Here is a 16,679-nt window from a genome sequence, read left to right as displayed (position 1 = left end):
ACGTCCCAGGAGTGATACCAAATCAGGGAGGAGACCAACTCCAGATTCCAGCAGGGGAAGGCAAATTCCTCTGCAAAAGCAAGCAGACTTCCCGTTTTTATGCTGCTGTGCTTGTCTTGTTGCTGGTCGCATTCCAGAATGGATGCTGATTTGGGGCATTTCCAAGATACTGGAACGCTACCCAGCTGCAGGTGTGACCTGTGCCTGTTTTTGAGCATTTTTAAAATTTGTGGAGGCAGGCTTTGGGTTGGATCCAGGATCTTGCCTTCTGAAAAGCAGGCAGGGGGAGGGGGAATTGCTCCATAGATCTGTTCCCTCAGTTCAGGAAGAGCACCCACCTCTGCGGAGCCGTTTCAGGTGCTGTGGGAAGCCCCACTTGGGCATAAAGGACACCCGACTCCTGTAGGGTTGGTATTTTTTTCAATGCACATTGAGGTGGTGAAACAGCTGTGTTCAGAACATTAGAAACCCCACACCCCCCAGGAACAAGATTTTGGCAATCGGGACTACCTTCTCCCACAGTTCACCACCAGTCTCGAAGGACAACCAGACAGTGGGTATCTTCGGAGGCACGGTTTTGTGGGTTTTTTTCTTTTACCCACGTTGCTTCCACAGCAGAGCAAGACAAAGGCTGGAGGAAGAAAAGGTATTCCTTCGTGTAGGAGGAAGCATGCCGTAGTGACCCGGCTACACCCAGCTTCCTTCGCTCTCCATCCTGGTTCAGACGCCAGGTCGTGCCACGGAGATGGCCCACTGCTTTCCAAGAGCAGTCCGAAAACCTGCTGCTTAAGAGGCAGCCAGGTGCTGATGGAAATAGAGGCCAAAGAGGGTAGAGACCACCTGGCAGGCGGCCACCCACCAGGTGAAGAACGAGAGGAGTCCTCGGTAGAAAAGTGGTGTGAAGACTGTTCCAAAAGTGCTCAGGACTCCCGTGATCTGTTCCACAGCGGCCTGGATATCCTCTTTTCCCGTCTCTTCGGTGGCGGGGCTGGACTGAAGAACAGGTGTTGCATCCATCGGTGGAGACTTCAGAGCAGGCTCGGGATAGATCCCCCAGGAGTATCCCCCTTTAAAATATACACATTGAATTCTTAGGTGTACCAGAAATGGCACTCAAATATCATGAGAGAGGGTACATGTACGGATATCCTGACCGACCAAACCTGGTGCACCATATAATGCCAGCTCGTGAGTTAGTTACCTCCTGGTTTGTTGATTTACCCAGAACGTGTCTGCCAGGCAAACAAACCATGTTAGTTTTTCAGTGCCAGGCTAAGACCTTTTTATTCAAACAATATTTTAATAATGTTTAATATTTATAGGTTTCAATTGTGCAGTCAGGGTGTTTCCGGGTTATTTGTATTTGTATCTGTATCTGTATTATATTACATTATTATATTTTAATTTATCTATCTATCTATTTTATTATTTATTTATTTATTTATTAAAACATTTTTATGCCGCCCCATTCGCTGAAGCCTCGGGGCGGCTCACATCAATATTTATTTGTGTGAGCCATCCCGAGGCTATATAGCAAGGGGACGGCATATAAAAACTTTAAATAAATAAATAAATAGTTCTCTCAGTCTGTATAAGCTTGTTCAAACAGGCTATAGCAGGCTCTGCAAATGTTTCCGTCCTAACTGGGCTGCCACGACTTTGTAACTCTAAATCAGGGGTGTCCAACCTTTTGGCTTCTCTGGGCTGCATTGCAAGAAAAAAAAATATCTTGGGCAGATAAGCAAAACAAAAAAAAGTTCTATGTATAATTTTAATGCTATCTGCCACCACAGATAAGCAGAAAATTCCTCACATAATCCTAATTAATGCTTGGAAGGTAACACACTGGAAGCTGCAAACTGCCATAAAAGAGAAGCCATGACTATGTACAAATAGTGAGAGCACAGGTACATTTATTTTACGTGACATTGCGAAACGACATTGTCGTCTACAAAGCACACACTGGAGAACTGCGCGATCGAGTTACCAAAAAAAGGCAAAAAATCTCATAATGTTTTAAGTAAGTTTATGATTTTGTGTAGGCCCACATTCATAGCCATCCTGGGCTGCATGTGGCCCCCAAGCTGCGGGTTGGACACCACTGCTCTAAACCTCGTTGCTGCATTTGCCCACTTTCCTCTTCCCTCCCCAGCCCTCTTTCCTTGTGTGCTGTGCCTTTGAGAGGACACTGGCTGCTGTTGTGACGTTTTTGGCTGAACAGACTAAAACATTTTAAATGCATAAATGAGCCTCCCCACCCATGAATAACAGTGTAGGAATATCGCAAAAATATTTGGGATGGAGAGAAAAGCCCGGCTGCCGTCTTACCAAGAGTTTTGAGAAGCAAGGTGCTGTGCAGGGTGAGCAGGATCGGGGCCAAATACTGCAAGCTGACCACAGCCACATAGCAGTAGATTCTGGTAATCTGGAAGAAGAGAAATTATGGGGCAATTCTGGGAACACAGGTTCTTCTTTTTTTTAAAGGACACATGCCCTGGAAAGAGTTATTGCTTTTCCAGCAAGTATTTTACATCCTAGGAAAAGGGTGCCAATCCTTTTTCAGCGTGCATTTCAGGGGCTGCATTCTGGTGCTGGCCGGGACCGGAGGCAAAATGCGCAAGGACAAATTTCTAGCGTGTTTCAAAGCCTTCGGAGAGGCATGGCACGTTTCAGAACGGCACAGCTGGGAGGAGGGTCTCCAGGCCAGCTTCGTGTCTCAGCCGTCCGAGTTTCAAGGCCTCTGTCCCAGCTTGCAACTCCCTCCCCTCAACGGGAACAGAAATAGGTCCCATGAAACCTGCACTGCTGAGCTGGCCTCTTCTCCTCTCCTACCTTCCGCTGGATCTCCAGCACCGCAATCCGGCCAGCCTCCCGTTTCATTTGCTCCACCCAGCGCTGAGCGAGATTCAGGTACGCCTGGAGGTGGTGGCGGGTGACTGCCAGGCGGAGGAGGCACAGCACCACGATTGTCCAGAGCCGCACAGAATTGTAGGTGCTGTCAGACATGCTGCGGGCAAAGGAACAGGAAATGGGGTTGGGGGGTGTGTGAGTGGGGGGCGGATGACTGAGCACCACCTTTACAGCATGGCCAAGCCTTGCATGGAAGCTGCCTAAGCATCCCCCTCACCCCATGAGTTTAAAAGTTATTTGGGCAGAAGAATCAAGTTGCTAGTCCTCATGCACAGAGTGTGTGAGTGGCAACAGGAAAGAATCAAAGTGGTGATGCTCATGCAGTGAGAGTGCGTGCACCAAACACATGGCGTTTCTTTTAATTTGCCACAAACTACCTTTGCGGAGACTGATTTTCTCTGCAAAATTAGCGAAGAAAGTAGAATTAAATTCTAAGGTGTGGAACCAGCAAGCAGATGGGTCAGAGCGCACCCTCCTGCAGCAAAAAGAAAGCCCAAACGCACCCCCAACTTACAGCTGGACTGTCTGCCCACCCATGGGGGCGTTCAAGAGGAGATCCCGAGAAATGGGCTTGACCCACATCAGCACGACAATCAGTGGGGTGAGGAAGCTGGTGTGGAGCAGCAGCCTGCGGGAGAAAGATCGGGGCTGCCTCAGCACAGCTGGGAGCTCCCCATGGGGTCACCCCTTCCTCCAGAAGCCTTGGACTATGACCCCCAGCATGCCCGACCCTCGCCCAGAGGATTTCTGGACTTCCCCTCCCAGCAGCAGCGGGCAGAAGAGGGTTGGGCAGAGCAACTGGCCGCTCGGCCCGTGTCGCCGCCTGCAAGCGGGATGCAGGAAAGTGGAGTTGTTTCAGGACAAGCACAGCTGTAAACCTACAATTTACTTCCCTGCTTCGCTGTTGGAGGAACCTGCCAGGCGCTCTTTGAGCCCCTGCTCTTCCTCCTTGCTGTATGGCCCCGGCTTTGCTTTCCGGGTCACTCTGCGTGATGGAAGATAGGACTGGCATCCGAGCAAAATAAAAATGCCAGCCTGCACAAACACTCCCCCCGCCCCGCCCCTGACGACTGCTTAATCTAGCCTTCTGCTGAGATGGCGCCCTCTGGGTGATAGGATTACATCTCCCATCAACCGCAGCCAGCAGAACGGCAGGGGTAGGTCCCACACACACGTTAAGGCGAGGAAATGCAGGGTTGGCTTTATGACAACTTTGCTAGGCAGCTCAATGCTCCATGTTTTTACTCTCTGGAATGCCCCCCCCCCGAAGAAACACTGTTCAGTGGGGAAGCTTGTTTTCCAGCCCCCACTGGAGGGCAGGGGCAGGCGGCAATTCCTCAGCTGTTTGGCTAAACACTAGGGAGCCACCGTTACGTAACTGCAACATTGGCCGGTGAGGCACCATTTTCAGCGCGTCCAGGTGAGTCTGTGCCAGCCGCAGCCCCGGGAAGGTCAGGCAGGCCCCAATGAACGAGCAGAAGGCCACGATCCCCAGCTTGACCGTCAGCTTGCTCACGGGGATCCTGCAACGGAAGCCGAGATGCGGGTCAGGTAAGGCTGCGAGACACACGACGGAGCAGAGCCAAACAAAAACTTGGCATGGATTTTTTTTTTAAGTTCTGATGGTTTGTGCAAAGCCATCTCGACACACAACTCCTTTGGGGGCAACTCTCCAGCAAGCCCCCTGAGCTTTCCCAAAATGAATGTGCTGATAATTATGTGCTGTGCATCATGGAAGGGCACAGGAGAGAGGGTAGGGGCTGTAAGCCACCAAAGGGCGCCTCACAGGAAAGATTTACTCCCTCGGTGTAATTGCAATTCTGACTCAAATTCGGGCAGGGACCCCCGTTTAAGACTGAAGAGGGCTCAACTTACGTCCATCCCCATCCCTGTTCCTTTAAGAAAACCTCCAAGTTATCGAAGACGTTGGTCAGCCCTGTTCGGAGGAGAAAATCAGACTGAGAAATTGCTTCCGGGTCTGTGTTGGCCCAGGGCAGGGGCCAGCGGCTACGCAGATACTACGTCCAGCGAGACGCATTCTCACCTGCATCCAGGCCAAATTCAAGGTGGTCTTCGCGGATAACCAGGACCACCATGGCGATCAGCAGGAAGAAGAAGGCGAATGCCAGGCACACGGCGCGCTCGCCCCCCTCCTTGGAGCGGAAGTAGTGCCGCATCACCATGCAGAGGATCTTGCTGAAAAGCAGGCTAAGGGGGGTCACGCTCATGATTTTGCTAACTTCGCTCCCCTCCTTCAGAGAGACAGAAGAATTTAATTTTAATGCTGGCTGGGAAAGAAGCTCCAACTAGCTTCGGGGGGGGGGGCAGGTTCCAGGAAGAGCCCTTTCTCTGCTGTACCTGAGAAATGCTCACATTTGAACCTGGGACCATCCACTCCCTCCAGCACTTTTATGGCTCACTTTCCTTTTCAATCGGCTTTTTGAAGGCAGCTGCAGCGGGCTGCGTGGGATGGAGTCACAGGGGGCAGTTCTGCCTGTTTGCAGAACTGTCCAATTTTTATTTTTGGACTGGCGCCGATCTCTGCAGGCAGGAAACCCTGACATATGCACCACCGTCGCTGCTATCCTGTTAGGAACTCGAGAGATGGGAGAACATAACCCCTTCTCTTCCTCATCTGAAATGAAGGGACAACGCGGGTCTACCTAGCAGGGTGCTGGTTAGGGATTGCAACTCCTGGGCCTAAAGTACTGCACTCTGTTTAGGTTTGCGTGATGCTGTTTACAAGGGCCAATTTTGATTCCGAACGTCCAGCCAAGGGACGGAGACCATTGCTGGAGGATACATGGAGAAAGCGACCGTCAGCAGGCACCAGAGAATTCCAATGTTGGCTTCTTTCTGGGGGTCCACCAGGCTGTAGTACCCTTCCGTGCAGAGGTACACCAGGGCAGAATAAGCCGCGAAGTCCACGTACCACTGATAATCCACGAAATAGCACAAAACTAGACAGTAAGGGGAAATACTCTTATTTATGGGGTACAGTTCAGCAGCGGTGTTGTGGTCATTGCACAATGGGGGCATTCAACCTCTTTCAGCCCGAGGGAAGCATTCCAATTTGCAGAAGCCCCCCCCCCCCCCCCCCAACTGTGTTCCACTGCTGGGCAAAAGCGGGTGTCCAAATGGCAGTACTTTTACTTCAGGGCTTTCATGCTGCTGCTTGGGAAGAAAAGGTCAATTCTGCACGTGGCTTTTCCCCTCATCTCTGCAAATACAAGGGACTAGACACTTAGCTTTTTAAGAGAAAGCTAACCTTGCAGAGAGAGGCTTGCAAGGGGCAAGAAGGACATGCCACTGAAGGCAGCCCCTTGTGACCAAAGTTACAGAATCACAGAATAGTGGAGTTGGAAGGGGCCCTGAAGGCCATCAAGTCCAACCCCCTGCTGTTGCAGGACACCAAGTCACACCACCCCACTCAGAGGGCCGCCCAGTTTCTTTTTGGATGTCCCCAGTGTGGGAGAGCCCCCCACCTCTCCAGGAAGCTGGTCCCACTGTCTTATCGCTCTGACCATGGGGAAGCTTTTCCTGATGTTCGGCCTGAACTGGGGTTGTCGCAACTTGACCCAATTATTCCGTGTCCTGCACTCTGGCATCAGCAAGAAGAGACCTTGGCCTTCTTCTCTGTGACAGCCTTTGAACATGCCCAGTTCCCTCAGCCTCTCCTCACAGCGCAGCGTTTCCAATCCCTGGGTCATTTTTGTTGCCCTCCTTGGGACCCTTTCTAATTTACCTGCCTCTTTCTTAAATCTTGGTCCCCAGAACTGGACACAGTATTCCAGGTGAGGTCTGACTATGAAGGAGTATAGAGGAACTACTACTTCTTGTGATTTGGAAGCAATACTTCTGTTGATGCATCCCAAAATAGAGTCTTCCCAAACCCCAACCAGCATAGATTAGCCTGCGAGGCTAGTCCCTATGACCAAGATGGAGCTCAGAGAAAAAGCCAACCTCCTCACATTACCCAGAATGTCCACGGCTGTGATGGGGGCACTCCCCAGGCGCAAATCAATATCTCTGGGGACAGATGCAGGTTTGTCATCCATCACGCCGTTGATCCGCCTGCCAGAGATAGACAGACAAGAACATCTGTTTGAACATCTGGGGAACCACAGAAGGATGCAGAGAAAAGGAAACGTCCTTCTCAAAAGCAGGCATGAAAATTAGACAAGCGGTAAGAACTGAGTGCAATGTTCAACTGTGGAACTCACTGCTGTAGGATGTGGTGACTGCCACCCTAAAATTTTGCATTTTTTAATCATTTTAATCATTTTTTTCTTTTAAAAGGGAGCAGGGGGTGTTAAACGGCCACTGTGCTGGGGACCCTGCCAGTGGTGGTTGTGCGGGGGGGGGGGGGCTCCAAACACACTTGTTCAATACTGGATTCCTCCTCCTTGGGCACAGGGGTTGTGTTTAAAACAGTTTTAAAACTGTGTGTGTGTGTGGGGGGGGGGGGCGTTTTCAGCTTGAAGGCCACATCCTGCTTTCGAAAGCAGGCTGCATGGCACATGCCTTCTTCCACACACCCAGAAAATGCCCCCCTTGTATGGCTGCCAAGGCATCTTTTAAAGATTTTTCCAGTGGCCTACTTTTATGTAGGGTGGACCATTTGGGTGGCTCCCAAGGGCAGGGAAGGAGGAAGGAGTTTCTCTAGGTTGCATCTGTTTGCAGATTCTCCACCCTGAATTTAAAAATGGCTTCTTAGGCCTAAGGAACAGGAGGGGAGGGAATCTGTCGGAAAGCTAGTCTGGTGTTGGAGTAGGATGACGGGGACCCAGGTGCAAAACCCCACTCGGCCATGAAGCACCCTGGGTGACTTCAGCCCAGGCACTGTCTCTCAGCCTAGCCTACCCCACAGGGTTGTTAGGAGGATAAACCATGAAGGGAAATGGCGGAAGGTAATGACGCATGCGGCCTTGGGGCTCCTGGGAGAAGAACGAGATTGAGACGTAATAAATGAGCTTGCAGCTAATAGGCCGGCTAGTTAAATAGAACCCCCCTGGCCAAGGCCTGCCTATTTTTAAATCCTAGATGTTGGTGCAAGTTTTTATGTCGCGGTGGACCAGACATGGCCTGCCAGCTCCCATGATCCCTCGCTCTTTGCCATAGTGGCTAGCCTGACGGGGGCTACAGGACCAAAGCTCTGGAGGGGTCACCTCCATTGGATGCTAGAAGGGGGGTTTGACCCCAAAAGAACCCTTTTTGTGTGAGCAAAGCAGGAGGAAAATTAGAAAAACCTCTGCTCACTTTCAACCCCAGCCTTTCCCCACTTTCAACCTCGGCTTGCCAGCCACCCAGATATCTGCTGAAAGATCAAGTGCTGTCTTCCCTTGACACCCCCGGCCAAGATGGCCGCCCTCTCGCCAACTGGACTCACCGGTCCCTTTTGCCCTTCGGCTTCTGCTTGCCTGCAAGGGCAAGAAGCTCCTCCTCCGGCGGATGCTTGTAGCGACGCAGACTGCAGCGATAACGAAAGAGAAGGAAGCGGGTTAGACAGCCGCCGGACGAGGAGAGCCACTCCGCATGGTGGCTGCTTCCGTTTTTTCCTTACTAGAAGTTCCTACAGGATGGTTTTGCTCATGATCTGGCCATTTTGAAAAAATATTTTCCATTTTTAAAAATAAATTTATTTTTTAAATTAAATTTATTAATTAACAAATTAATATTTAATTTAATTAATTCAATTAAATTAAATTTATTATGAGCTTTTCTATCCCATCCCCTACACACAACTCGGGACAGCTTACAATAAATAAAACATTCTTACCATATTTTATAAAAATGTTTTACAATATTTAAAATGCCACTGAATTGTGCCACAGTCCCTGGGAGGCTCACATTTACAATATAAAAACACAATAAAAACCAATAGCACATTAAAATTAAATAACAATAAAATTTGAGCAAAATATAAAACAAAGGTCTTATGGCATTAGTTATTAAAATATTTTTTTAGAAGGAAGGTCTTGGTGCTGAAAAGAAAGGAAGGAAGGTGCCAGGCGAATCTCCTTGGGGAGAGCATTCCAAATATGGGGAGCAGCTGCAGAGAAGGCCCCGCTCCTCATGACCACCCCCTCACCTCCTTAAACCAAAACAGAGCATGGGGAGGCATTTATTTACTCTTGAATTTGTGAGCAGATACACCCAAAATGAAAAATATTCTTGCTTTTTAAGGAAAATGTCCACCCTGCTACCTGATTTAATTACAGGGTGGGCTGTCTAAGGTCTTGATCAACTCCACAAAACTTTACCTAGAAGAACATCTGGGGGCGTGGGGGGAAGAGGGGGAGGGAGTCCATTACTTGTAATAATATTAATCGATCTCTGAAATTACTGTGAAAGTTGGCATTAACTCTCACCTAGAACAAAACAACACTAGCCGCATCTTGGGGTCATTTTTGACCCCAGTAGAAAGTGTTTATTTTCCCAGCTTTAAAGTGAGACCGAGATAATCGGTAGTGATCCTTGCTTTGTGGGTTTTGGTGGTATAAAAGTACCCCACACAGGCATTCCTACATGGATTCTGCAGTACTTCTGTGCCCTGGGCATATCTGGTCTATTAAAAAACTGTAAAAGGCAGGAAACTGAAATTTGGGGGTGCTTTTGAGTAGAACTTTTGGGACAGCATCTGAGAAGGATGAGTTGGTGGGTGCATTCTGCCCGTGGTTTGCAGTACCTTCCGTTGCAAAGGAGCCATCGGGCAAAGGACCAGTGTGGAGTCATTTTCTGCATGACGCTGGCCACCATCAAGGAGAACACGAGCTGAACCCCCATCACTGCCTGCCAATCAGAAAGAGACAAGCCCGCTCAGTCCAGGAGTCTCACTGTACGTCCAGCACACGGGTACCCCATATTCACCCCAGACAAGCCCCAGCCAATTCCCACTCATCCCCAAACAGTGCACAAAACCAGCATTTCCTCTGGCACACTTTCATAAATGCTTCTAAATAAATAACAAGAGGCATTCTGAAATTCAGGGGGAAATATATTTAGGAAAAAAACTAAGGCATGCATGAGAAACACCCCAAGCTTCACAATGATCATTCAGCATCCTGCGAAACACGACTGTCTTGGGGTCAGGAGGGAATACCACGGAAGAGGGTATGAGCTATGCTGCAACATTTTGTCGCAGTTCCCAGCCTTCCTCCGTAGGGAGTGGCCTTCTGGGGAGGCATAACATTTTCCCACCATGCACTGGGGCAAAGCTACCTACCAGGCATTGTGGGTAATTGAAAATCTTGCCTGGCAGATGCCCACCAGTCCAACAGATTAGATTTTCCACCTCCCCATGTCTCCCACATGTAAAAAAATGCAAATGATTTTTATCACAGCCATCCAGTTGTTTTCATAAAAAGGATGGTCTGTTTACAGATCTTTATATTTCGATATTTTATTGAGAGTCATCTTTCTCCTGCAAGGAAGCTAAAACAGCTCACACAGTCATCATATCTCTCTTTATCCTCAGAGCAATGCGGTAACGTAGGCTGAGACATATTTTATACTAAAATACATATACTAAAAATGCCTTTTCCCAGGGCCTGCTGCCTATGCTCAGAACTTTTAAAATCAACATTCACAATGAATATGAAGTCCTATTTTTAATAGGAACAATCTATCCCTTGTTTAATGTTATTTGGCCTTTTAATACTTGAATTATTTTCAGTTATAGTTTTACTTTGTTAATTGTTTTATTTTCTTCTCCTTTTCAAAAAAGACAATCTGGTCACTGACTGTAATAAACTGATTGACTGAATAGGAATAATCTTGAGGATTATTTCTTATTCTTGCTCCAAGTTTAAAAAAACTCAGCAAAATCCCCAGCTCCCTTTCTGCACATTTTCCGCCTCTTCTCTAAATTACAGCAGGTGGAGAACTCTGGAGCTGCTGCTAAAATCCAGCCACCATATAGGGCGCCGGAATGCGGGAATGCTCAGTTCTGTGCTATTTTTAAGACGTGAAAGGTGAGCTGATGTACTCCGGAGTGGCTGGGAAAAGGCTACAGGGATTAGTACTTCTTAAAGAGAGAGCAGGGAGGAAGGAGGGTTAAAGTGCTACATAACTAACAAGAAGAGGGGAGGGAAGAACAGCTGCCCCCATCCTCCATTGAACAGTAGCATTTATTTTGTGCAAAAGTGGCAGACTCTGGTAGAAAAAGCTCTTCTTTCTCACACAGGAGGGCCAACCGTGGCCCATCCATGTTCCAGGCTCGGTCCTGTGAGCCAGGCCATGCCTCACAGAGCTAATGGGCAAAGAAAGAAACCCAGACTGAAAACGTCGCCTTTTCAAGAAATGAGCAGCAAGGTGCTAGTCCTCATGGGCCAGCAGAGGGGAGAAAGAAAGGGTTTAATTTTTGGAAAAGCTGCGGGCAGCTTCTGTGGATGATGGAATTCGGAACAAAATTTCCAGTGTGCGAGTGCATGAGAAGCCTGCTGGCGTGATTAGCACAGCTGTGTAGCAGTGACACCTTACTCTTGAGAAAGCATAATGTTTGCATGTTCAAATACAGAGCTCTTTTTAGGTCAGATCACAGCCCTGCATGTACATACATGAATAATAATAATAATATACATGGATACATGTGCAAACATACATGCTCCTTTACACACACATGGAAGCAAAAACACTTTATTTAGGTTGCAGCCCTAGCATTCATTTTCCCCATAACTCTGCCTGTGGTGTTTCTCTCCCAGAGCCCAGCAGGATTCTCCAAACCTCAGCACTCTGATTTTCCTTGGTCTCCCTGCCCAGCTATTTACATTCTGTGGGGCAGAAGGTTATGCTATTAAGTACTCTCTTCACTAATGGTATAACACATTTTATAATCCCTCATAATTTAAACCTGGTCCCTTAATTTCACCTACTTTCAACTCTGATGCAAGCTCCTTCCAAATTCCCTGTCTCTTCCGCAGTTATGAATCTAAACTTAGACCGTGTTATTTGCTTAATTAACAGGCTTATTAACAGGCCTCCAGGTGTTGGAGGGTGTGGACAATTTAAAAAAAGAATAAGATAATAAAACATTAGGACAAAAATCAATAAAACTGTAGTTGATCGCTTGAGGAAGTTTTCCTGAAATAAAAGTGTTTTCAGGTAGCATAATTGTTATTAATTTAAAGCAGTTTTGCTACATTGTCAAGATGAAAAACTCCTTGAGTGGTTTACATTTTTATTTATTATTTATTTACTTAAGATATTTGTATGCCGTCCTTTGCAAGAGCCCCTGTCTGGTGGTGGGCCTGTACATGAGATCAGTACCAAACAAAACAGCCTTGACACATCCCAAAAAGACATAGCACAAAAGGAAAGACGCATGGGGAGGGAAGAGAAAAGACTGTTCTCCATTATTTATTCAAGTTCTGTCTGAAGTCCTCCATCAGCATCTGTGGACAAGATGGCCTGCCCTCCTATCCGAGACGTAGCAACATCCCCCAAACGCGATCACAGCAAAAAGCACCTGCTTTTCATGCAGGTTGCAGGTGAAGCTGCACTATCTCCAGGTAAACATGATCAGCCAGGCTGAGCTGGGGAAAAGCTCACTGCCTTGCTCCTTACAGTAGCCTTCGCCAGGTTTGTGTCCCCCAGATGTATTTGGACCAGAACTCCCGGCATTCCCAGTCACTGATCATGCTGGCTGGGGCAGATGGGGGCTGAAGTCGCAAGAGCTGGAGGGCACAGCTATCCCCCAATCTGACCCCCACCTCCGATGTGTCAGCCAACAACTTCCATCATTCTCAACTAGGGCTGGAATGATGGGACATGTAGTTCGACACATCCGAAGCTGATTCAGACATGCAACGGGGGCGGATCCGTCCAGCTTAAGAAACTGGCAGGCTTCTAAAACGAGCCAAGGGAAGAAACTTTTCAGACATAGTGAAGGCAGGAAAGGAAAAACGCAGCCCTCCCAAAACAAGCAAGCAAGCAAGCAAGCGCTAAATAAATAAATAAATGCACCTCCAGGGAGGAGCCCCCCACTGCCCCCCCAACCCACTCACCATGCTGGCGGGGGCAGCGGCAGGAAAAGGGAAAGCGCTGCAAAAGTGGGCAAGGAGAAAAGAGGAAACGCGCCTGTGCCTGGTAATCTTGTAGCAAAAAGAGGGGGCGGGCCAATCACCCAGCCAATCACAAGCGCACCCTGAGACTTTATCGCCTAGGCAGCCAATGAGAACGTGCCCCTGCCCGCCCACTTTGCCTTTCTCTTTTCTGCTCCACGCCCGCTTCACCTGTTTCCGGTCTGCAGCCCCCTGCGGACGCGTTGCATGCTGGGGCTTGTAGTTTTCCTCCTCCAACTGCCCCACTGCTATGAGATCCAGACTTCGCCCGGAATGGTTGACTTCTCCTGCATAGGATGGGCCCAAAGAAGGCCAGCCTTAATTTTGCCGTTTTTGCATCCAGTGTTTTGCATCTGCTTGCTTGGATCCAGGACCCTTCAAGCTCCCTTCCAAGGACTTTGTTTCGAAGGCGTGAATTTTCTTTCTCTTGGCTTTCTTCACTCATAATGACTGGGGATACAGTTGTGTGGATGTCAAGCTTTGACACCCACACATTTAAAAAAACAGTGGGGGAAATGATGAGCCAGTTTATTAAAATCAGAGCAAAACAAATTTCCCTCTTTTAGTATTATTCTTGTTAATATGATTTTGTGAGTTGCAACATCCGGCAATTAGACATCTTGTGTCTTTGACCAACCCCAAAGTAACTGGCCTGTATAAGCAACCAACATTAATTTTTCAGACGCAACTGCTTCTATCAAACTTGCCAAATTAAACTGCAAAATTCAACCATTTCTCTCAACTGCTCTACAAACTTTTCTCCAGATCTTCTCTGAGATCTGTTTGATTCATCTAAACAATCACAAGGGAATCAATTTCTACAGACACAAATGTCATTGGAATAGGCCTTTAAGGATCAGGTCTTCATGTTTTTTACTGCATTAAAAAGATCTTCATTTTAAGTTTTTTTCAGATCCTGCCCCCCTCCCCCTGCCCCAGCTCTCTTTTGCTTGCTTGCTAGTTGTGAAGTTGTGCCCGACCCATCGCGACCCCATGGACAACCTTCCTCCAGGCCTTCCTGTCCTTCGCCATCCCCTGGAGTCCACCTAAGCTCACACCGACTGCCTCAGTGCCTCCATCCAGCCACCTCATCCTCTGGCTTCCCCCTTTGCCCTCCATCATCCCCAGCATCAGGGTCTTCTCCAGCGAGTCCTTCCTTCCCATTAGGTGGCCAAAGCACTTGAGTTTCATCTTCAGGATCTGGCCTTCTGAAGAGCAGTCAGGGTTGAGCTCCTCTAGGACTGACCGGTTTGATCGCCTTGCGGTCCAAGAGACTCACAGAGTCTCCTCCAGAACCACAATTCGAAGGCCTCAATCCTTTTGCACTCAGCCTTCCTTGTGGTCCAGCTTTCACAGCCATGCATTGCAACTGGGAAAACCATCGCCTTGACTATACGCACTTTTGTTGGCAGGGTGATGTCTCTGCTTTTAGTACGCTGTCTAGATTTGCCATAGCTTTCCTCCCAAGCAGCAAGTGTCTTTTAATTTCTTGGCTGGAGTCACCATCTGCGGGTATCTTGGAGCCCAAGAAACTAAAACCTGTCTCTCCCTACATTTCTTCCCCATCTATTTGCCAGGAAGGGATGGGACTGGATGCCACGATCTTCGTTTTCTTAATGCTGAGTTTCAAGCCAACTTTTGTGCTCTCCTCTTCCACTCCCATCACGACTCTCATTAGTTCCTCTTCGCTGTCTGCCATTGGAGTAGCTTTGTCATATAATTTCAGACCATCTGAAGTTGTTGACATTTCTCCCAGCAATCTTAATTCCCACTTGTGACTCATCTAGGCTAGCCTTTCTCATGATGTGCTCTATATATAAGTTAAGTAGGCAGGAGGCTAATATATACAGCCTTGCCATACTCCTTGCTCAATTTCAAACCAATTAGTATTAGTATAATTAGTAGAGTTAGTAGTAGTTCCCGCTGTTCCTTCTTGGTCTACAAATAGGTTTCTCAAGAGACATATAAGATGGTCAAGTACTCCCATCTCTTTAAGAACTTGCCACAATTTGTGATCCATACAATCCAAGGCTTTAGCATAGTCAATGAAGCAGAAGTAGATGCTTTTCTGGAACTCCCTGGCTTTCTCCATGATCCAGCGTATGTTGGCAATTTGACCTCTAGTTCCTCTCCCTCTTCGAAATCCTGCCCGTACTTCTGGTAGTGCTCGGTCCACATACTGCTGGAGCCCAGCTTGTAGGATTCTGAGCATCACTTTGCTAGCAGGTGAAATGAGTGCAGTGGTGCGGTAGTTCGAACATTCTTTGGCATTGCCCTTCTTTGGGATGGGAATGTAAACTGACCTTTTCCAAACCTGTGGCCTCTCTTGAGTTTTCCAAATTTCCTGGCATATTGATATTTCACCTAATTTCTCTGCAGTCTCAGAAAATTATATCATAAGCAGGTAAAATTTAGGAATCGGGAGTCCTTTTAGAAATCAAGTTTCATAAGATGTGTCAGGCTTACAGTGACTCAGCCACAGAGATCATATGTTCGGTGTTGACTTCTAGCACAGTAATGGCCCCAACAATCTATTTGGGTGTTCTTGGTTCCCATTGGACGACAGAGATGTAGGGTTGCCATGGGTACGCCTCTGGGTGATGAAAGACCCTTGCTATGCTTCTCCACCGGGGGGTGCTGCAACCCTTTTTTTGCCCTGAAGTTTAGAGCACAAGGAACAACTTTTTCCAAAAAAAAGTGTGTAGGAGAAACATGTTGACTTGTATTTGGGTCCTGCTTAGGTTTGTTGGTCTTTTTTCTCTCTAAGCATTGACATTTCAATGGCCCTTGGATTTGCAAAAGGATTTTTTTCTGTTCACATGCATTTTAAAATAATATTGTTAGCAAATGCAATGCAGTTGTTTTCTCACATTGCTGGTTAGCGCTGGAAGGAAAAATAACACCATCTGTAACGGAGCAGGTGCCAAAAACCTCTAAGAATTATCAGCTATAATTCTGTGTGGAAAGCAGCTGCAACAGGAATACTTCTGTTCATCCTTCTCTCATAAAATTCAAATGTAGGATCAACTCATAAAATTTATTCAACAGCCGATTCAGCACTGGCATAAAAAGGGGAATGTATAATACATTAAAGTCAGGGATGGGCAATTTCTGGTGGTTTTGGACCCTGCATTGCTCACCAAGAAAGCACTGATTCCCTGCAAATTGCAGATGAGTTTGTCCCAGTGGTGGAAAAATAAATGAAGGAGAAAAGCAGCTGTTTGGAAGAACAGAAAGAGGCTCCAAGGACATACACCCTGTGTGTGAGAGGGAGGCCTTATGCTTCCTGAGCAGAGCAAAGCTGCCTTCCCCTATTCTGTCCTGCCGGTTGCAGTGGTGCTTGTGCCCCTGTGGGCCGTTCAAAAGAAAATGGGTATTTCTGGAACAAAGCAGGGAGCCTTGAGAAACTCGCTTGCTCCTAGACGGTGTCGGATCTTCATTTCATACTGGACAAAACGTAGAAGATGGATGAGCTGTGCCCATTCCATCTCCCCTGCCTTGACTACTCACTGCCCAGAAAGCCCCCCCCCCCCACACACACACCTTTTCACCTTGGCTCACACCAGCCTCTGCCCTGCTGCTGTCTTCTTCACAGGATAGGCACCAAGCGGAGGAGAGGAAGAGTTTAAATGCCCCTAGAAGATCCCTTTGTTTGCAGAAATCACGCCTTTGGTCCCAGCTCCAATGGCCAGCAAAAGGATCTCAACT

At 47.8% G+C, this 16,679-nt stretch overlaps 1 protein-coding gene across 1 annotated transcript; it reads right to left on the bottom strand.

Annotated features, from left to right (window-relative positions):
• Positions 1–403: 403 nt before the first annotated feature.
• TMEM161A (transmembrane protein 161A) lies at positions 404–12,976 on the bottom strand. Its single transcript, XM_044455844.1, has 12 exons — positions 12,915–12,976; positions 9,599–9,702; positions 8,300–8,380; positions 6,887–6,984; positions 5,714–5,870; positions 4,955–5,106; positions 4,786–4,846; positions 4,290–4,433; positions 3,425–3,538; positions 2,833–3,007; positions 2,329–2,425; positions 404–1,067 (listed from the first exon to the last, which is right to left on the bottom strand). Exons 1-12 carry the CDS (start codon positions 12,915–12,917, stop codon positions 787–789), a joined length of 1,467 nt encoding a protein of 488 aa, XP_044311779.1. The 5' UTR covers positions 12,918–12,976; the 3' UTR covers positions 404–786.
• Between the last annotated feature and the right edge of the window lie 3,703 nt (positions 12,977–16,679).

Source organism: Varanus komodoensis, unplaced genomic scaffold (assembly GCF_004798865.1).
Source record: "Varanus komodoensis strain SLA01 unplaced genomic scaffold, ASM479886v1 scaffold80, whole genome shotgun sequence".
NCBI lineage: Eukaryota > Metazoa > Chordata > Lepidosauria > Squamata > Varanidae > Varanus > Varanus komodoensis.
The sequence above is the reverse complement of the archived record's forward strand: the minus strand, read 5'-3'. Positions and strand labels throughout refer to the sequence as shown.

Excerpts from the sequence above, each read along its gene's own strand:
- TMEM161A (XM_044455844.1), bottom strand. Across the intron at positions 4,434-4,785 it reads GAACAGGGATGGGGATGGAC|GATCCCCGTGAGCAAGCTGA; the intron begins GTAAGTTGAGCC and ends CTTCCGTTGCAG. Across the intron at positions 3,539-4,289 it reads CCTCACCGGCCAATGTTGCA|GCTGCTGCTCCACACCAGCT; the intron begins GTTACGTAACGG and ends TTTCTCCCGCAG.